This window comes from Zosterops lateralis (genome assembly GCF_965231275.1).
Source record: "Zosterops lateralis genome assembly, chromosome: 7".
In the NCBI taxonomy this organism is placed as follows: domain Eukaryota; kingdom Metazoa; phylum Chordata; class Aves; order Passeriformes; family Zosteropidae; genus Zosterops; species Zosterops lateralis.
The window spans coordinates 4782049-4803471 of record NC_139767.1 but is presented as its reverse complement, the minus strand read 5'-3'; the positions used below and the strand labels follow the sequence as shown (position 1 = coordinate 4803471).

Sequence of the window (21423 nt, the reverse complement as noted above, 5' to 3'; positions counted from 1 at the left end):
TGGATACTTGATCTAATTTGAAACAGCACTGAAAATTTCAAGCAGTCCTGATTGCAATCCAGCTGTTTGCATAGTTCTGTTGCAGTGTGATGTATTTGAGTCAACTTACCCAAATTTTTGGTGACATTTTAAAATGCATTTCCTGAAGGGTGCTGAAGGGTGCTAGTTCTGCATTTTGCTGTCAGGTATTTTGGCTTTTTTGTCACAGTGCTTTGCTAGATCATAGCTGTTTATTTCACAGCATGAAAATATCCAATTACAACTTTTATGCTGGAAACACTGTATATTAACAAGCAATTTATTAATCACAGGAATTAAGCCCTAGTGGAAGCTGAATTCCACAAACATGTTTTCCTGAGAGCCATTTAAGCTGAAAGAATACATAAATCCCTGCCCCATATTTGTCAGGTTCCTCATCCTGCGGAGGTTTATGTGTATGTCTTTCTGCACTGTGGCTGTAAAATCTAACAGAATATTCCAATCTGCAGGTTTGGGTTCTTGGTAAGTGAATCCTGGGTACGCCTTTGGTATCCTGTTACCTCTTGACAAGTGTTGAGATGCAGGTGGGGTTTGGGTGGTTGTTTCCTCTCCTTTCCTGTTTTTTCTCTCTTTCTAGATGACTCCTTGAGCATGCCCAGTGTGGTAAGTGAACAAGAAACATACCTTATGGGTGCCATTGGGAGGAGGCGGTTCTCCAGCCATCTCTCCAGCATGTCTGCACCTCAGGCTGAGGTGGGCATGTTACCCAGCCAAAGGTAAAAACATGGGCTTTTCACCCTTCCCATTATAACAAGAGCAGAAATGACCCAAATACATCAGAGAGGTGGGATAGTGGAATTGGTGCCAGCATAGTGGTGTTAGATATATTAATCCTGGAATAGTGCTGGGCCAAGGGTGCAGGGCTGGAAACAGTGATTTTCCAGGGTGATCTGTGTTGTGTAGGGTCCGTAAAGAACAAGCTGTCATCCACAGCAACCCTCCTCTTAAACAGTTTCAGAAAGACTCTATGTTATTATTTTTTTCTGCTACCACTGAATAGCAAAAGGAAATGTGGTTTTGGGGTATTCACTGAACCAGAGGACCATACCCAGTTTGTGCAGGGGAGTGGGGAGGAGTCTTGAGAAGCTGGGAAAGAGGGACAGAGGCAGTTTGATTTACTTTATTTTCTTCCGTGTGTTCTTTATCCTTCCTAGAACAGTAACTAGCTTATCACAGAAAATAAATGCTATGTTCAAAGATGGGATTTAATACTGTTTTAAACCTGAAATACTTGTTGATACAAATAACTTTGAATACCTTATTCCTGGTTGACATGGAATGTTGAGAAAGAGCCTGTTGGGAAATGTGCATCTTTAGAAGATGTGGAGAGAAGTTTTGCATTTAAACTTGATTTTTTTTTTTCTAAATAAGCAATGTTTACTGTTTTATTTGTCCGTGACATAGTTATCCAAGGATACCTGACAATGGACATATTAATTTATGTTATTTCCTTTGAACCTTTAAAGAATATATTCTACGTTATGTCTTGACCAGCCCTGGAAAATCAAACAACATTGTTCCCTCCCCATTCTTGCTTGGAATTAAATAAATAACCTTGATAGATGAAGGAAAATTAACAGCTGTGGTATGTATTAGCAGAGATAGGAGAAGTGATTTACAAGAGAGAAATTACACAGATTTTATCCAGGAGTTTTCTCAAAAGGACTTACAGGAACTCACTTGACTCTTGAACTCAGTTGATTCAATCCCTTTGTTTCTTGAAAATTTAATATGCAAGACTGCATTTTCCTCAATCTTTCACTACCATCTTCAATGCATAAACTTCATAAGAGTCACAGCTGACTGCGAGCAATGTTTGCTTTGTGCTATCCCGAATCATGGTGATGCTGAGAAAAAAGACTTTACTTAACACAGAGCTTCACTGTCTACTTTTTAAGTGTATGGTATAGCAGGAGAATCACTTTTCATCTGGGTAGGGGAAGGACCAGCTCAGCAAGCCTAATCATAGTCCTTGACATCATGCCCTTTGAGTTATGGATGGTCTCTGGGCTTTCAGACTGCCTCACAAATGTAAGCTAATTAATGCTAAGTAATGTTATTACTGCTTTCCTGCTGGTAACCCAGCAGACTACTTTCTGTCTTTCTTCCTTTCTTTCATGTTTTTCCTATGGCCTGAGCAGGCTGCTCCTGCCTGATGGCTGCAGTGCAGAAAGGCATTGGAATTGTGTCCCTGTGCCAAGACCCTTGCCAGCTGTTTATTTACAGTTTCATTGCACTATGAGACCTAGTTTTCCAGATGTTTGTCCTTAGAGTTGCACCAGGAGAGTGGTCTCTAGCTCATGGGAGATAGATCAGCCCTCCCTCAAGGAAGAAGTGGCTCATGGGGAAGGAAAAAAACTTTCTATGAAGCTGGAAGTAAACCGAAATAAATCAAAATGCTGCAGGAAAATTGCTTTGAAAACAGCTTCCTGCCTTATTTCCTTTAGAAACACATCCTGTTGAACTTCTCAGCTCCCCAAATCTCAGCAGAGCTATAGAAGGCTTCATACAGTGTAAACTCTCTCTAAAGACTGCTCCTGTTATCAGATGTTCTTCCAGCTCCTCTGAGTCATATGTGCCATTGAGCGTGAGACCGATAATTGTTACCGTCCTTTTTTTACTTTTTTATTCCGTTGATATATTTTTTTCCCTTGAAAACAGAGACAAGCACATGCTTTTTGCCTTTTCTTTCCCTAAATTCTTAATCTCCCTGCCCCTCCTGCAGTGAACCTAATGTCCTCGATGACTCCCCGAGCCTGGCCACTGAGGGCAGCCTCTCTAGGTACAGTGTGAACACTACCTGTCTGTCAGTGTGTGTGCTGGGAAACGAGCTGTTTCCAACCTTCTGTCTCTTCCCTTCACCTTTTGTCACTCTCTCCATCTCTGTCTCTTGTGGCTCATCAATATTCAGGCCTGCAAGTCAAAGGTGTAGCAACCTACCTTCAGTTTTCAGCTTTGATTGCCAATAACTTTGAGAAGGCTACGGAGAAGGGGAAAGAAAAAGCTGTAGTGAATGAAGCAGCAGGCTGGCCTTGGGGTTTTCCCCTCATTTAACAATTGCTTGAAAGGCATGAGAAAGATGATCCATGAGACATTAGCTGTGTCCTGTTATAAGCATTAGTCTGAAGGCTTATGTAAAATGGAGACATCTGTTTTTTTCATTCATCTCACAATGCTGTCACCACAAAAAGACTTAATATCAATCTGAGGTTTTTTGCCATTCACTGATAAAACTGATAATAGTAAGTCCTGTGGAATATAGTATTTTGTGGGTGCTTTACAATAATTCTCATTAATTTTGAAAAGCATTTTCAATTCTCAAATGACACCTCAGAAATCTTGCAGGTGGACACCATAAATACATATCTAAAATGGCTGTTAGTGCTGGAGTTCAGATCTAGCTGTTCCTTATTACCCATAGATAGAGAAACAAACACAGATGGATCAGGAGTGAACTTAGAAGGGAAGGCTGCACCTTTAACACCCAGATCCATCATGTTAATCATTCTCCCTGCCCTGCTGCTGTGCTCCCACCTCTCAACCCATCCTCTTGAGGCTGGAGAGCTGTTATGAGTCCCAAGAGCATCTGTATCCTCCCAGGAGAACATGGTCCCCTGCATTGGCACCATGGAGGGTAACTTACTGTCTCATTCCTGCACCAGTGGAAGCTGTGGATATGTTGAGAGGCGTTTGTGTGAATGGTTTCTGTTCCATTAGCTTGGGGTTTTGATGTTGGTAGTGGCTTATAGGGAGGGGGACAGGCTGCTGTGTGTGTGTGTTCACTCTCCTCAGCTGAAAAAAGGAGAGTTTGTCATCGGTGCTGTCACCAAGCTCATTCCATGCAACGTGGTGTCCTTTGTGTGTGTGCACCCTGCTCTGGCAGACTGCTCTGTGATCAGTTAGAAAAAGACATCAGCTTCTTGGCAGAGGCAGGGGTGCTGTTTCCTGGTTTTTTGGCAAAGTAAGATGGACTGCATGGTCATCTCAGCTAAAAAGGTGAAGAGAAATCATTCAATCAAAGGTCTTCCGTGTTGTCCCTTTAGCAGCACTAAAAACACTCCAGTTGAGGAAGAGGATAAAGGGCAAGGTCTGTATCTGAGGTAAGGTCATAATGACCTGATAGTTGGTTACATCAGTGTTGGTTTTGAAATGTTTTGATCTTGTTAAGTAGAAGGTAGCCAGTCCTAATTACAGTGGTGAGGCTGAGCACTATGAGACTCCCAAGTCAATAAATGTGTTCAAACACAGTAATTTATTTTGAACCCTGAAATCTTGCAGGTGGACACCATAAATACATATCTAAAATGGCTGTTAGTGCTGAGTTCAGGTCTAGCTGTTCCTTATAACCCATAGACAGGGGAACAAACACAGATGGGTCAGGAGTGAAGGGAAAGCTGCACCTTTAACACCCAGATCCATCTGGGTGCACAATGTGTTCCTATTAATTCCTGTCAAAAAAAAATCTCTAGGGACCAGGACACTATCCACTCTGCTCTATGATACAGAGATCTCCTAAAGCAAATGGGTGAGCAGATGCACTTGGGAGTCAGTTCTGCTGGAATTTATTATCCTTTTCAAGGAGCAAGGCACTAATGTGTTAAGGATGGGCACCAGGGCTGCAAAGCCTTAAGAAGGAATAAAGACACTGCAAATATGTCTAAAAAGATTAGGTTAGAACTCTGTGAGGAGAAAAAGATGTTTCAACTGCATTGTTAAATGTGAAAATTGGATTCCTCCTTTAAAGGACAGCAGTAATAAAGCAGATGTTGCAGAAGGTTATTGTGCTGTGGGGATTATAGGGCAGAGTTAATTTGTTTGTATATTCAAGAACATTAGTTCTGAATAAAGCAGGCTTGAGTTTTTCTTATGTAACTTTGATTTTGGCTGGCACACAATGGTAACTTTATAGGATCACCTTCTAAATTCACAAGCTGGTGTTTAGTCATAACTGAGATAAAGAAATAATATTTACTAGGGACTAGACCCTTATGGAAGGTAGGAATCTTAAACAAATTGTGACAAATACAAAAAAGAATGAAGTCTGTTTCCCTTTGTTCTACAGCAATTAGATGCAGCCTTGAAGAAAAGCAGGGAAGGCAGGAAGGGGAGAGCACTGAAGTGCTCAGACAGCTTGGGGTACAGGGCTGAGGAGCACTGTGATCTGGTGTGGTTATAATCTGAGAGGATATTTTCCCAAATCAGAAAGGAAGAAGGTGAAGCCACTGCAATGGAAATCTGTTGCACAAACACATTTCCCTGTAATGTTTGTGCCTAGCCCAGCTTAATGGCCCCTAAGAGGAAAAAATCAGATTGAATCCACATTTCCAGGGCAATTGCAGCAGCAGATTTAATGCTACTTGGGCTGCGATGTGTCTGGAAATACAATATATTTTAACCCATTCTCCACTGCCTTTGTCCACCAACCCTCTCATTCATGTGTCTAAGGACACAAAGTATGTATGCTCACCATGATGGTGTGGCAAGCATGTACATCTCTTTAATAGACATTGACATTTGTTGCTTCCTTTGGTTTTTTGAGTTTTTTTGGTTTTCTTTTCTTGTTGTTGTTGGGGTTTTTTGGGGGGTTGGTTTGGTTTTGTGTTTGGTTTTGGTTTTGGCTGCATGGTTTGATTTTCTTGTAATTCTTGAGTATCTCTTCTTTTACTTTCCAACCCAACAAAGGTTGTTTTGCCACCCCCCCGTGTGACTGCACTGTCTGTCATTCCTTGTAGCACTGGCAATGTGCATCCATAGACTTGGGTTGGTTTGATCTTTGGTTCACCTCTGCCCTATATAATGGGAGTAACATTACTGTGCTAATAAACCCCTGACAGAGATACTCAGTGACAGAGCATCTTTGTGTTGGGCAGAAAAAAAATCTTGTTTCTTATTCACAAATAAATCTGGTTTATGTCTTTTAGGAAAATTGTTCTTATAAATCACATTGCCATGATGGGAGGAAATATACTGTCAGCTGAAAAGGCACTTGATTTGGTGTTCCTTGGCTGGGTTCCACAGACTGTCAGAAAAACAGTATATTCCTGGTCAGGTCTGGTAAACAAGGAGAGACAGAAAAGGAGGGGGGACAGACAGAGCAGACCCTCTGCCTGCCACACTCATTTTCACAGAAACAAGATTGGTAGTTCTGTTCTCTGATGTGAAAAGAAACCCTCACGAAGAGAAAGCTTATATCTGAAAATTCAGTCACTCGTCTGAAATTTGTGGTCTTTATCATTCTCTCTCTCTCTCTCTCCTTCTTCAAAATGTGGGGATAGAGAGCAAAAAGACAGCCACAGGAGGACTGTGCTGTGCACAGGCAGCTCTGCCAAACCCAGCTGCTCTCAGGTCTGCCATTTCCCTGCAATAGGTATCTGAAACTTTAGCTTGTAAGATCATCCCAGATTATACCAATTTGTGTCATGATTCAGTACTGGAAGTAAACATCCAGCTCACTTAACTCATTTCACTTACGTTATAAGCCAGGCTGAAAATCGTAGACTCCAGCAGGAAGACACAAAGTCCAGGTTTTTTTACTTGCCTATTGTTTGTCTTGAATGCATGGGAATAGTTCTTATCTCACGTGTAGCCTCTGTGCCCCCACACAGTCCATGTTATCTAAGGATACCTGTTACCTAATGACTTTTTCAAGTGTTTTTGTATCATATATGAAGTGAGTTTGTTTCAGCACTGTAAACAGTTTTGTACTGGATATAATTGCAGTCTTTCTGCTACAGACATGTCTCCTTACTCAGAGAACTAACAGTTACCTTTTCTTCATCAGAAATTGTAACAATATTCTCAAAGCTAGTCCAGTAGACCTTTTTTTTGTCAATAAATTCCCCAGCTAATTCCTACTTCGCTCACATAGTGGTAACCACTGTAAAAACTTCTAGAAATTCAGAAGAATAAGTTTTTATGTAATCCTAATATTAAAGAAAATCACGAGCAATTTCAGGTAGTCTGGATCACAAATAAAAAGACTAATTTAAGTGCAGGCTCTTGGCTTTAATAAGAAATGATGTGATGCTTTTGGACTTACCAGTCATATGTGCTGCAGTCACTGTCTGAGTCAAGAACATTTTCCTGCTAAGAGGAGGTAACTCTTAAGGGCTCTGCTTATTCCAAGGCAAGTGTTTGTGTGGTGTTTAGGATGCTTGGTATGTAAAGCATGGCAACATCCTGTGGAAAACCTGGGATATATGTTCCAGGGACTGGTGATTTCATTTGGAAGACCTGTCTAAGGAAGAAAGGGACTCAAATACATCTTGTTTCCTTTGGCTTTGAGCTTGCTGAAGCTTTTCCTCTTTTTTCCAAAGCAGTGCAGCTTTGGTGAGATTGCTGAGGTCATGCTCAGGATTATTAGGCTGTAGTGTGTCAATCAAAAGATAAAGAGCTTCAGGGTCCCAAGATGTCTCTCTCCTTGAAGATGCCCACTGTCTCCCCTGTAGAAGTGATAGAAACACATGGATATGGTTTAGTTTAAATGAAAGGGAGAAAGGAATAAGGCTTTCAGATCAGGTACCAGACTTTGCCCGTCTTGGTCTGAAAGAGGTGTCTGCCAAGGGAGGTAGGAACCTCCCTTGGAATGAAGAATATGACCCATTTCCCTCTGAATTATTATAACTTTGAAGTTAAGGGGCTTTCAGGCAAAGATATGAGAGAAGGAATACCAGTTCTTTACTAGTATATGTATCTATAACTACGTGTGTCAAGTCAAGCCAAGAGCTCAGAGCCCCCAGCCCTCCCGGGCTCAGCCCTTTCCCCCGGTGCAGTTCCGCTCGGGGCCGCCAGGGGCGCTGCGGGCTCCGGGCAGGGCAGGGCGGTGACTGCCCCGCGCCGGCAGGGGGCGCTGTGCCCGGCCCTGAGGGGAGGGCGGCCATGGCGGCCGGGCTGGGGGGAACGGGGGCTGCAGCAGGGCCGGGGCAGAGCCTGCAAGGGCAGGGCGGGCACTCAGGGTAGCAAAGAGGTTGCAGAAACTCCACAGCTGTAGCAGAAACCACAGGACATCGCAGCAGGGCAGGGGGGTGTGTTAGAGTGCAGCAAAACCAGCTGAGGCAGTGGCAGAAGGCAGCGGGACTGGGCAGCGGCAGCCGGGCTCCTCCACAGCAGCTGCCACACGCAGCCGGGGAGATGCACCCTCTGGGAATGGCATCAGGGTCCCAGTCTTTTCCCCTGAGGCACCCAAACAGAGGGCAAGGGTCCTTTCCAGTGAGGCAGGGTGCCAATGAGGTCCCGGTTCAATGGCTGCTCACATGAGCAAACACTCAGCCAGGATAGGAGAAAACAGGGCAGGGCTGGGCTCTGGTGGCGGCAGTGAATTCCCTCCCCAAGCAGCAGCTTGACCCGTCCTCCTCTGAGGTGGGGAGAGCAAGAGAGCCAGGAGCTGTGCCAGCCCTTTTCCCCCAGCCCAGTTCTTGTGGTCTCTGCCCCTCCAAGTGAAACCCCCCAGCTGGTCTCTGCCTCTCCAAATGTAACCCCCCAGTTAAGAGTGGACAGCTGCACCCTTCCCATGGAAACTCCTCTTGTCTCTCCTAAGTACCAGTTGTTATGGTTTCTTAGTGACAGATGGGAGAAAATTCCATGAGAGAAGGAAACAAAAGGAAAAATCCTAAACCCCGACAGCCCCAAAGCAGAACAGGAAACTCTCCATGTTCTAAGGAGAATCGGTACCTTCTGCCAAACTGAAGAATGAGCTGCTCAGAAGACAAAGCTTTTTAAGCCTCTCCACAGCCATTCTCCATGTCTTGTCTGAACATGTCCCAAGGTTTGTCTTCCTCCTCCACCCCTGTGTTGTCAGGTGATTAGCCTTCGTTCTCTTGGTGGTACTGACAAACTCCAGGGAGATCCAAGGGAAGTGTCTAGAGAAAAGAATGTTCTTTCCCTTTAGAGTAATGCAAGCCAAAGACAAAATGGATTGCAATACTGATTTTTCAACAGTGTGTACACCAGCTATAGCTGGAAGTTGTTTAATAGCACATGCTGCTCAATGGATTCCAGCCTGGCTTTAAAAAAGCAGCTGCCTGAGTTAAAAGAAGTCTCTTAACTGTTAGTGACTATTGTAGTCATAAGTCTCTCAGCTAAAGTGTTTTGTGACTGCTAAATGTCCAGTGTTTGGAGGAATGCAGTGCTTTGATAAAAATGAAGGGAGGGTGGTATTTTACATTAAGTAGGTTGAATGGTCAGTTGAATGGTGGTATGAGATGGTAAACAGCTGAGTATATTTTATTGCTCAAGTTGCTTCTACTGCAGGTTTTCAGATATTTTGTACCAGTATATTAAAAACCAAAAAGCTGTATTTATCTCTCTCTCTAATTTTTGTTTACTTGTCTCCTTTGTTTGTTAGTCACAAAAAGACTTGAGGCTGCAAGTGTTGAGTGTGGGGCCTTGTTCACATAACTCATGCATCCATTATGTGAATGGATCCTTCGTCACTTTGCGTTTGTTTTTTGTTTGTTGACTTCAATTGAAATTTAAACCAGATGACAAAACTGCGATGAGTCTTATTTAGGAGGAAAAAAAGTAGCTTTTACAACATTGTCCTTGCAAAAAGGAAAAGCAAACAAGAAGGCTTTTGAGCTAGGAAGCTGATGTTTGCCACCGATGTGGCAAAGGACGCAGAGAAGTGAGTGCTGCTCAGTGGGATGCACCAATCAATGACTGAAAACTGAAATCTGCAGTTATTTATATTTGGATGCTACCTGTGCGTGGCCAAGTCCTGAATGCCATGACTCCACCTCCCACCCTCTCCTAAGCCCCAGAAGCCACAACCCAATAGACATGTCCCCTCCCATCCTTCAAAGACAGTGCTGCTCTTTGAAGTGACTGTGCCATTAGTGGTTGGTCGATCTCTTGTTTATTTATTTATTTAAGTCCCAATTGCCAGGACACCTGCTAGCTGTGAAGCGTGCTTCTGTGCCTGGCCTAATGCTGTCAACCTCTAACAGGGTGGCCAGTGTGCAGAGCGAGCCAGGACAGCAGAACCTGCTCCTGCAGCAGCCCCTGGGGCGGAAGAGAGGCCTGCGGCAGGTGAGGGCACAGGCAGTGAGCAAACCTTCCCTCCTGCTGTGTGATTGGTTTGGCTTCTCTTGGATGTGGCTGTTCGGACCTGATGTGTGGATGAGATGTGTCCCTTCTGACTAATTTTTGCTAAACTAGTGCAGACTTAGCAGGAACCAAAGTGTGGGAAATGGATTTGTAGAGAATTCTCAAAGCCTGACAGAAGGCTCACATAATGTGCATCTGTATGCAAATTTTGAGATAAGAAATGCTGACTTAGAAATGCCATGGAATAGTTTCAAAGGATGGCTTTGCAAATAAGACTAGATACTTTGGAGAAATAGAACTATAAAAGGTGCACTGTAGTAGGACCCACAAGGGGTAATTTTAGATGATTGGCTTTAAGGCATTAACAGCACTGTGTGGCAAAAGCTGATAGGCCAAGAAACGCTTATAATGTATTGTAATTAGGAAATAGTTGACTTCTGATTGTGATGGTGTGAATTGTAACATCTATATTGTCTCACCCTTCACATAAGACTGAAAATAGAATAAAAATTTTTAAAACACCTCTCAGTTGCCCCATCTCTGGGTCAGAAAAAAGAATAATCTGACAAAGCACAAACCATAGGTGTGAAGCCAGGCAAATCCCTAAGAGAGGAGGTGCCCTTTGTTTTAAATTTCTCAATCTTGTGCTCTGCAGGCTTTTTTCTTATTACTGTTATTAAATGATGGTCACGCAACCTGCACTGCATTACATTCAGTGTTGAAACTGAAAAGGCTCAAAGCGCAGAAGTTCATATGAAGGGAATGTGTGAGCCATGGAAACTCTAAAACACATACCTGCTAAAAGCAGAGGTGCAGACAGTGATGCTGTGCTCCCCTCTCAGAGCAGAAGCTGTGCAGTGTGTGCACACACAGCAGCCTAACTCTCTGTCCCGTGTTCAGCTCCGGCGGCCGCTGCTGTCCCGCCAGAAGACGCAGACCGAACCGCGGAGCCGTCCCGGAGCTCGGCTCTCCACCACGCGCCGGAGCATCCAGCCCAAGCCAAAGCCCTGCGGTACGGCTCTGCTGCTCTCCACAAACAGCACCCCATACAAAATCCTGTGCTCGTAGCTTAAGGGAACAGTAGGTTGTTCAGAGCTAGCATTAAAGTGAAGTCCCAGCAGCTTTATACTTCTTCCTAGTATATGGATATCCTACCAGAAATCCACCCCCTCAAAACACTTGGATGGTTTCTCCAGAGCTTTCCAAGGTCAAACAGAACATGGACAATGAATTATCTTGTTTCCAAGAGTTGTTGTTTCCCCATTCAGGTGACAGGTTTCCTCTTGTCAGGATGCCTTACTCAAAACCTCCAGATGTGCAAGTTTGGAAGATGCTATTGAGAATAGTAGAAAGAAGGAACTGACCCATCATAAGCTCAGCAGTGCAGAGCTTTAAGGACTGTATATGGAAATGAATGTCAGACTGTCAGACTGTTTCAGTCTGAGCTGTATGTTTCCAGGAGTCAGCACTGCCAAGCTGAGCAGGTGGGTGTATTCTGCACCATCTGGAGTGAGCAGTGAGCTTTGGAGGAAACATCTGGAAGAGCAAAGGTTACTAGGGAACTTTCTGGGTTTCTAGGTGCTCAGCAGGAGTGTGCTGGGGCAACACCACTGCTGGAGGTGTTTGAAACATAAAAGTTAACCAGAAATAATTAAGAGCAGGAATGAGAATATCAGTTTTACTGTTAAGTTTTTAGTCTAGCTGTCTTTACTCTGTGCTCTTCTCTTATTCCTGGCTGGTGGACTTACTCTGCAGGAATGAGGAGCTATCTGCTGCACCTTCTCTTTTTAGATTTTCCACAAAACCTTGGGCCATTCTCCTATCTTTTTGTGTGCCAGTTTTTCTTTTTTATTTGAGGGCAAAACCGCCTAACTCACATGGGAATTGAACTCAGTGTATTCTTCTGGAATGGGAAGATGTTATGGGTGGTATTTTTCTCACCAAGAATAGGTGTGCTGGCTAGAATTCAGGAGATTCTTGCTGTGGCTGTAGTGGAAGTCCAGGGTTAAAGACTTCTAGATTAGATGCTGATTAGATAGCTTATATAAAGATGGGATGAAGCACAAATCCCGTCTTAGCTGTAAACCCCCCAGGGATTGTCTCTCTTCCCGTGTATTTGTTCCCAATTGTAACCCTCCTTTTCCCGTGCTGTGTCCCCTCAGCGGAGCAGAAGCGGTCGGTGACGTTCACTGAAGCGCAGCCCGAGGCTCCCCCCGCGGAGCCGGCACAGCAGCGGGGCTGCAGCCCCCAGGCCCCCGGGCAGCAGGAGCCCCCCGGCAAACCTGTGCTGACCTCCTCCCCTGCCATCGTTGTGGCTGATCTCCACGGCCAGGTAACGGCCCTGCGGGGTTTAGCTGTGTCCCTGCCCGGCTCCGTCCCAGGCACGGGGAGGCGCCGCATGCCCTTACACACTGTCATGAAAGCGCAGGAAAGACAGCAAACTCGCCTGTGTGGCTGCTCTTTAGGCTGTTTGCTGTCAAGCCTCTGCTTCTGTAAAGCCATTCCCTTCCAGATCTGTGCAACGATTCTTAACTTGAAAATGTATTTTCTGCATCTTCCCTTTCTGTCTTCCCATCACGTACAGTGTCCTTCTGGACCTAATCACCACAGCAAGCTGTTCTCAACAGGTTTTCACAGCTTGCTCCCTGAGAGGTGCCTCCTTAGGGAAGGAATCCATCACAGCCTCAGGGCTGTTTAAGCATCACATTGCAAAAGAAATTGCTTTTCTTCAACATTTTTCTGTGTTGGACCCCACTGGGGATGGTGCAGGGACAATCCCAGTCATCCCTTCAACACATCAGTGATACTGAGATCTCTTTTATACACCCAGATATCCAGTATCTTTTGAGGGTATGTCCTTTGCCATGAACAAATGAATGATCTCTGTCTTCAGATCATAGAATGAATCACAGAACGGTTTGGACTCATTCCACCCCCTGCCATGTGCATGGACACCTTCCACTATCCCAGGTTGCTCCAAGCCCTGTCCAGCCTGGCCTTGAACACTTCCAGGGATGGGGCAGCCACAGCTTCTCTGGAAACCTTTTCCAGTGCCTCACTATCCTCAGTATGAAGAAGATTTTCCTAACAGCTAATGTAAACCTCCTCTCAGTTTGATGCCATACACCAAAAAAGATGAGGAAGTGTTGATGACTCAAACCAGATAACCTTTCTGATCATTGATGTAAATTTGATTCACCAGCAAAAATATATTGTTAGGTAATTTTTTGAGGGATTTATAATTTGCAGGTGCCTGGTTCTTTACGGTAAAATGTATAGACCTTCCTTTCCTTTTCCCCCCCACTCCCTGCTGCTCTCCCTGAGCCTGACCAGCAGCTCTCCTCACCCGCAGAGCGAGGCACTCTCTGCTGAGGAGGAGAAGGAAAAGGAGGAGGGTCTGGAGTCGCGGCCCACGACAGCGCAGAGCACCCCGCCCGCGCAGCTCTCCGACACCGAGGACTACGCCGGGCTGGAGACCACGAGCCTGCTGCAGCACGGCGACACCGTCCTGCACATCAGCGAGGACAACGGCATGGAGAACCCTCTGCTGGCCACGCACTTCAGCTTCACACACGTGGAGCTGGGGGAGACCGACGTGGATCTCGATGAATCCCACGTTTAACTCTCGGGGAAGGACAGTAGTGGGAGGAGGGAGGAAATGTGTCCCCTTCCTTAGAGTTCCCTGCTAAATAGTAACTAATTAAAACAAGAGCACTTTATTATCCCAGAGCAGGAAATAGCTACCGGCCGGTTGCTACAGACTGGCGAATTTCTGTTTGTGAGATCTCTTTTCAGTTCAGGGCAGGACCACAGGAACCGAGAATTTGTACAGAATTCTCAGGATAGGGGAGTGTAGGCAAACGTGGTCCACAGAGCCCTGATCTGGCAGCCATGTACTGTGATCAGCAGCCTCACTGGGTAATGGGCTGTTGGACTGTGTGAGACAGAGAAGTCTCTTCTGAGACTGTGCCCGAGATTTATTTTTGTAGTGTTTTTGAGAGGAGGGCTATAGACCAGCTGAATCCAAGGCTTTTACACCTTGAAAACAGTGAAAACACTGACAGAAAGTACCAATCTAAAGCTTGATTTTTCTCAAGCCTGGGACCATTGTTTCTAACATGCAGAGCAACGATAAGCACCATAAAGCAATTAGACTTTTTTTTTTTTTTTTGGCACTGCAGACTTTAATTGAGTTTACTTTTGTCTGTTAGTCCCATCCCACTCTGTAAAATATTGTCCTTGTGCTACAAAAATGTTTGCTCTGTAAAACTAAACACAGTACATACCATGAGCAGGAATGCATGTGCTGTGCACAGACACAGATGGGCAGGGGCTGATGGTCTGCAGGTGGTATAAATAGCCCACACTCTCCTGCTTTAATGTACTGAGCTCTTCCCCTCCACAGTTTAAAAAAGAACCTCCAAGAAACTGCATCTGGAATGTGTGGACCTTCTGGTCCCAAGCAACTGCTCCTCTGATGCTGTTGGATGTATGTAGAGGGATTTAAAGTAGATATTTATATATGGTATTTTCATGTTACTATATATAAAAATATATATGTACATTGTAAACAAAAGATGGATATTGCAGGGCAGAAACCCGATGAAAGAATCTATTTTTGGCATGCTGAGATTGTATTTTAAAAGGTTCAATTTTATGTATGTAACATTCATGGCTGCAAGTATTAGATAAATGTATGTAACATTTATAGAAGGTGGAGATCCCTGGGGGGATCAGCTGAAGTCACAGCTGAGTTAAGGGGTTTTGCTGCAGCATTGTAGAATTACACTGAAATGTGAATTTAGCCATTAGCTGCTGACAGGCAAACTGCAAAATAGCTGTGAAACAAACCATGAACTCATCAGCAGTGCCCAAAGATACCCTTGGGAATCATACACTGCCTTTTTTGGCTCACGTTAGACTAACTGGAGTTTATAATCATGTCATTATTGTGCAGAGGAAAACGTTTTGGATCATCCTGAGGGTATCTAAAATGTGCTAATTACCACTTTGGCTCCTGAGGGCTTGCAGTTTGGACACACACATCATAAACCAGCCTTACTAAGGAGGGAAATGATATCCCTCCAGCCATCTCCAAAGAAAGGACTTGCAGCTCCCCTCACGGGCTCTGAAATATCTGTTGAAGTGCTGCCCTAGGGAGGGCTGCCTTGCTGCTGCAGCGCAGCACACAGGTTTTCCTGAGGCTATGACAATTAACTACACACCCAAGAGCAGGTTCCAGCCTGTGGAGCCCATGGAGCCCTGGGCTGTGCTGGCTGGCATTGCCAAGTGCTGACATTGGCAGGAGCTGTGCACACCAGTCTGGGCAGGGAACTCACTCACGCTACACCTCTGAAGAGAGCAAAAGCCATTTTTCTCCCGGGTGCTGAGCACGCTCTGCTGCCACTCCCCTGGGGAGAGGAGGAGAATCTCAGCATGTCTTGGGCGCAGCAGGGCTGAAAAAACAACTCTCTTTATAATGCACCACCTCTATCCCCCACATCTATGGGGGTGCGTAGTGTACAGGTGGGGCTCTGAGGCAGCTCCAGAGGGGACCTGGTCTTGTAAGAGAGGTGGCAGCATCCCGATGGATGTCCTGGATAGCAAACTGCTTCCTCTGCTGATCAAAACATGCTGTGCTGCTTCTTATCTCCTCAGTGCACTAGAGCCAGTGCCAGCTACCTGTGGGATGCTGCTTTAGATTAGCTCCCAGCTCAGAGGTCACTCCAAGAATTGCTCAAGTCCAGACGTTAAGTTTTATTATTAACACTGACGCACAAATGAGGAAAAACCCACAGCTTCACTTTCAAGTCCCAAGTAGGTTTGGTCACTGGCACTCTGAGGGGGAGGAAAGCTTCAGACATGAGCTGAGTACAGCTGGGACACAACACATACAGAATTCATGGTGCACTTTACAGAGTGACCTTTTCTGCAGAAAATGAGGAAGCATCTTCCTTAACTTAATGAAAAGTAGAGGCCTTCCCACAGTACTCTACTCTAGAGATGACAAAATAACTGTGATTTACTTCATTTAATTCAGTGTATATAATTCTCAAGTTTCCACTGTCACAGGTGAATCCACAGTAGTAAGCCATAGCAAGGACTAAAATGCCTCTTTTTACTGTCTACCCTACTAGCAAACAATGCAACTTCTAAAGGCTGTGATGTGTAATTTAGTTTTCTCCAGGTGGTGGGCAGCTGGCTTTGGTTTTGTGGGCTGATTGCTGAGAGAGGGCACAGACAGGCCAGCCCGCCAGCCTGACCTCCCGTGCATTTTACTGTCGTATCTGTCGCATTTAATGCCGTCCTGACGAGGGGCATACACAGTACTTTAGCTGGTTTGTGCTTTCCTCCAGTATCTCTGTCCCAGCCCCGGTGTTGTTCCTGCCGTGAAGACAAACGATGCAGCTTTACATACATAGTGTTAGAGCCTTAAGCGCCTGTCGTGTTCAGCGCTGTCCAGCCGTGCCCGTCCCGTCCGCCTGTCACTCGCTCCGTTGCCTTTTATGCCTTTTATGCAAACGTTGTCCCGAGGATTAAATACAAAGGAACGACGGCAAAGGACAGAGTTCTGTGTTTGAGGCTGTTGCGCAAGGCGGTCGGTGTGTGTGGGGGTTTGGGTGCGCGGTTTGTCCCGGCTACGGGCGGCGCTGTTAATGTTCACCCGCCTGCTCCGGGCCTGGCGGGGAACGCGCTGTGCCGGGCTCTGCCCGGGGCGCGGCTGGAACTGTGCTCTGGGGGGAGAAAATACACTCGGTTTGGTTGGGAACTTTAAATCCCCTCCACAAGGGTTTACATTCCTCTTTGCGGCGGTTCGGGAGCGCGGGGCCGGGGGCGCCGCCGATGCCGCGTCAGCGGGGCCGTGAGGGCGGCCCAAGATGGCGGGGGCGCCGCCCGGGTCCGCCCCCGCCCGCCCGGCCCGCCCGCGCTCGCTCCCGGCAGCACCCGCGGCCGCAGCCATGGCGTCGGGGTGTCGCATCGGGCCCTCCATCCTCAACAGCGACCTGGCGGCGCTGGGCGCCGAGTGCAGCCGCATGCTGGACTGCGGGGCCGACTACCTGCACCTGGATGTAATGGACGGGTAACGCCGGGGACGGGCGGGAGCGGCCGGGCCGGCGGCGCGGGGGGCGGGCGGAGCGGCCCGCCCGTCCCGGCCGGCTCGGGGTAACCTGTGGGCGGGCGCGTCTCTCTCTTCGGCCCCAAGACACTTCGTTCCGAACATCACCTTCGGCCACCCGGTCGTGGAGAGCCTGCGCAAGCGGCTGGGCCAGGAGCCCTTCTTCGGTAAGGGGCGGGGGCCGCGGGCGCTGCCCCCGGCGGCGGGACAAGGCCCCGCTGCCCCTCCTGTCTCTTGCAGACATGCACATGATGGTGGCCGCGCCGGAGCAGTGGGTCAAGCCCATGGCGGTGGCCGGTGCCAACCAGTACACCTTCCATCTAGAGGCCACCGACAATCCCGGGGCGCTGATAAAGGACATTCGGGAGAATGGCATGAAGGTGAGGGGGGTGCACGCCGTGCTCTGCTTAACTAACAGGTTCTGTGTGGAGACCAGTGATAGGAGCCGAGGGAACGGCCTGCGGCTGTATCGGGGCAGGTTTGGGCCGGAGATCAGGACAAGGCTGTTCCCCCAGAGGGTGTGGGGCACTGCCCAGGCTCCCCGGGGAATGGGCACAGTCCCGAGGCTGCCAGAGCTCCAGGAGCGTTCTGACACCGCTCCCAAGCACAGGGTGGGGTTGATGGGGTGTCTGTGCAGGGCTGGGAGTTGGCCTGGGTGAGCCTTGTAGGTCCCTTCCAACTCAAGGTATTTTGATTCCATGGTTTTATGAAAAAATCATTATTGCCACATCAGGTGGTCTAGGATTGGCACATGCAGCCCTGACACACTGTGCATGAAGTCAGCCTTCAGTTTTAGTGAAGAAAATCTGGAATTTTTAAATAAAGAATCCTGTTCTTCCTGCCATTACAGTTGTGTAATCACTTTCCTAGGAAATTGTACTGAGCGCAGGCCAGTCTTGCCCTGAGGTGCACTAATCCTAAGGTGCACTTGGGTTTGGCTTCCCTTCCTGCAGGTTGGCTTGGCCATCAAACCCGGCACTACAGTTGAACACTTGGCTCCTTGGGCCAATCAGATAGACATGGCTTTGGTGATGACGGTAGAACCTGGGTTCGGAGGACAGAAATTTATGGAAGACATGATGCCAAAGGTAAAACTTGTTTCTCTTTCTTATTTATTGGGCTAAAAGTGAATGAACAGTAGGGAGTATAGTGGTGGAGTAGATAAACCTTGTCTAGATGTATAAGAAGCTGTAGGGTGGCAGCTCAGTGCTCACCTTTTTATCTGGTTCCTCAGGTTCAGTGGCTGAGGACACAGTTTCCCTCCTTGGATATAGAAGTGGATGGAGGAGTTGGGCCTGACACCATCCATAAGTGTGCAGAGGTAAGGGGTTGCAGCAGAGCCAGCATTCTCAGTCTGAGTGTCTTACTCCAGAAAATAAAGCTTAGGAGAAATTTTTAGTTTTCAGAGGGAACCATAAAACACATTTAATATCAAAATCTCTTTGAGGTCTCATCTTGTGCCTTTTTTAAATTAGTGGCTATTGAAGCCTCCCCTAAGCTAAAGAAGTTTCTTTTATGTGGGTGTGAATAAGAGCAAAGTGATGAAGAAATTACATCTTGGGGGAAGAGCTGTTTCCTGAACTCGATGTGGGGTTGTAGTTAAGGGTATGTCATGCGTGTCCCACTCGTTTGCACCCAGGCAGGAGGTGTTTTACAGGCAGCTGTGTGCAGGGGCTGCTGGAGTGACTGGCAGCGTGTGGTGTCTCCCAGGCAGGTGCCAACATGATCGTGTCGGGCAGTGCCATCATGAAGAGCGCGGACCCGCGGTCTGTCATCAACCTGCTGAGGAACGTGTGCTCGGAGGCGGCCCAGAAGCGCAGCCTGGACCGGTGAGAGCTGCCCCAGCCCTGCCCCGCCAGGCTCTGGGCGGGCAGGGAACCCTCTTCTCGTGCACCAGCGAGGGCTGCGTCAGCACCAACTGCAGAGACTCCTTGCTGCCGGACAGAGGAGTTATTCCTTCGCTGCAGTGAAGCAAGCAGCAGTGGGAAACATTCTGGCTGTCTTTCAGGGTTGGAAATGCAATGGTTTGAACCTGTCTCTTGATTTTGTGGAGGCTGATTTTGGGGCACAACCTCTCATGCTGACTGGATTGAACTACAGTCAGTTTGTTGCTTGCTAGAAGAGTGTAGCATCACAAGAATCTCTCTTGTGGAAGACTCTTAATCAAACTGCCTTCTGCTGTCTGTATTTTGTCATTTGATCTGTGCATTCCTACAAAACTTTTCCACTACTGCATTAAACACCCCTTCCTTGGTGTGTTAAGTTCTTTAAGCTGACTGTCATAAATGAATAGGTTTAGGAGTAAGTTTTGGGAAAATGCACCTTAGGAGGGCTAAAAAAAGTCCCAGTGATGGTAGAAATGTCCCCGTCCTTTGCCTCTATTGCATTGGAAGTACTTGGCCTATAGAAGTCCAGCATCAGGTAAGTCAGTGCAGCATCTTTACCAGATCACAAAGTGGAGAATATCCTCTCACCTTACAAATGGCCAGTTAGGGCAGCTGTGTCTGAAATTCCTGGAAGGGTTGGAATTCCTCAGAAGAGTGTTGCTTTAATACTCTTCAGATAAGTGAAAACCTTTATCTTGCTCCACAATCTCCTTGCTTTGTACATATGTCTGAGTAAATGACTGAGATGGTAACATACAGAAAGGCACTTGCTGAAGAGATGTGTAGGTTGAAATGCCTGGAGGTGAGTCTGTAAAACAGCTTGTGGAGCCAAAGAGTTACCAGCCCTTCAATTGGCTGTGTCCACAGCCTGGCCTGTTTGGGCACATGGAAGGTCAGTTCAGTGCACTAGAGGAAGACTGAGCAGGCCATTTCTAGGTGGACCTGTCTTCCACAGCTCTAATTAGCACTGCTGGCTCTTAAATATGTCATGGTATTCTGTGTGGTATTTTTCCCTTCAAGTAGCAATTACAGAAGGGTTGCAAACAGTCTGCTGCCCTGGGAGGTGCCCCACCGCAAGGGCCACTGCCCTGGGTGAGCAGGAGGAGCTCACACACTCCTGACAAGCACCTCAAGTAGCTGAATTGCCACATTTTTTTCTGTGTGGTTAATTGTGGTTTAATTGAACAAACGTTGCTTCCTGTTTCCATTCGCAACCCCATTTGGGAACTAGCACAAGAAAAATGGAGTTGTCTGGACCTATTGTGCTGAGAGATGTTTCAGAAGAGGTTTGCTAAAAGCTTGGCCCTGAAACGCTACTGTCCCAAGGGCTGTTGGGTGTGTGTTAGAGTAGCTTACCCATGCTTCTGGAAAGAACCAGCGTAGTTTAGTGTGTGCATGGACAAACAGCCACGGCTGTGGTAGCTAAAATGCAGGCTGCAATGAAAATGCTGGTTCAGGATGTGGAGTGTGGCTTTTCATGCTGTTGAAAGCAGTAGGACAACAGCTGTAGTGTACTAACCTCCTGCAGTTGAGTGTAGGCTGGATTGAAAGGGTAATCAAACTATTTCTGCTTTTTTCCTAATTACTTTGGGGGTGACATCCAAGTTGTGCTAATTAATTGATGGTGCTAGGTAGGCTTTGTGGAACCTTATGGCATGCTCTCTGTTCAGTGGCTGTAGGCATTCTGTAATTGTTTTAAGGATGATATGTTTGCACTTGCAATGACTTGGGTTGGGAGTCTTGGAGGAGAGATGTTATATCCAAAAAGTAAAATTGTTTCCTTCTGTCTGAATCCCACCCAGGTGGGTTTATGCAGGCGACTTCTGCTGCAGCAGCTTTGACACATTTGAGGTTCAATCTGTTAGTGACCATGTCCATGAAATCACAGTAGTGAATGAGTCTTGTTCTTTAATGCTGAAGAGGAAATGTTTCATTTTCTCACCTGTGCACATTTACAGCAGTGACCTCTCTGGGGCCTGTTTAGGCCTGTCCTCCTGTACTCAGTGACCAGCCTTGAGTGCCAGGGCTGGGCCTGAGTGCTGACAGGAAAACCCAGAGAGCTGCTTGGGGTGGATACACCCCGGGCCCGTTAGATGTTGCAATCCTCTGGTGAGGGAGAGTCCAGCCTGTGGTGTGGAGGAGAGTGTGCAGAGTGATGTGACAGCACAGCCCTGTCTGAACTGGGGAACGGGATGGAAACTACTCACACTCGCACAGGGTGGTGCAGCCGACAGCCCTGAGCAGGAAAAAACACTGCAGGAGACACACACAGAACTCAGTTTTAATGATGTTTAAAAAATCCTATTTGTACTTACATGCCCTCAAGGTCCTGGATGC

The 21423-nt window shown here is 46.8% G+C and overlaps 2 protein-coding genes across 4 annotated transcripts in view; both read left to right on the top strand.

The window, feature by feature from the left end:
• UNC80 (unc-80 homolog, NALCN channel complex subunit) overlaps positions 1 to 15167 on the top strand; it is a gene marked incomplete at its 5' end in the record, with an annotated part of 126735 nt that extends 111568 nt beyond the window's left edge. For 2 of the 3 annotated variants that reach the window (XM_083865822.1, XM_083865823.1), the window contains 6 exons: positions 617 to 755; positions 2765 to 2821; positions 9984 to 10065; positions 10984 to 11095; positions 12246 to 12415; positions 13436 to 15167. In XM_083865822.1, the coding sequence (XP_083721948.1) occupies positions 617 to 755; positions 2765 to 2821; positions 9984 to 10065; positions 10984 to 11095; positions 12246 to 12415; positions 13436 to 13705 (830 nt within the window). In that variant the 3' untranslated portion in view covers positions 13706 to 15167. The remainder of the gene's footprint in view (positions 1 to 616; positions 756 to 2764; positions 2822 to 9983; positions 10066 to 10983; positions 11096 to 12245; positions 12416 to 13435) is intronic. The other variant, XM_083865824.1, reaches the window with a different exon arrangement.
• Positions 15168 to 17033: 1866 nt separating this feature from the next.
• RPE (ribulose-5-phosphate-3-epimerase) lies at positions 17034 to 19471 on the top strand. The gene is made up of 7 exons (XM_083864601.1): positions 17034 to 17164; positions 17288 to 17367; positions 17441 to 17580; positions 18154 to 18288; positions 18435 to 18521; positions 18911 to 19029; positions 19209 to 19471. Exons 1-7 carry the CDS (start codon positions 17043 to 17045, stop codon positions 19228 to 19230), a joined length of 705 nt encoding a protein of 234 aa, XP_083720727.1. The 5' UTR covers positions 17034 to 17042; the 3' UTR covers positions 19231 to 19471.
• The last annotated feature ends 1952 nt before the right edge of the window (positions 19472 to 21423 follow it).

Coding starts and splice junctions, on each gene's coding strand:
- RPE (XM_083864601.1), top strand. CDS start 17,043: ATGGCGTCGGGGTGTCGCATCGGGCCCTCCATCCTCAACAGCGACCTG. Junction 17,368..17,440: donor GGGCCAGGAGCCCTTCTTCG/GTAAGGGGCGGG, acceptor TGTCTCTTGCAG/ACATGCACATGATGGTGGCC. Junction 17,581..18,153: donor TTCGGGAGAATGGCATGAAG/GTGAGGGGGGTG, acceptor CCCTTCCTGCAG/GTTGGCTTGGCCATCAAACC.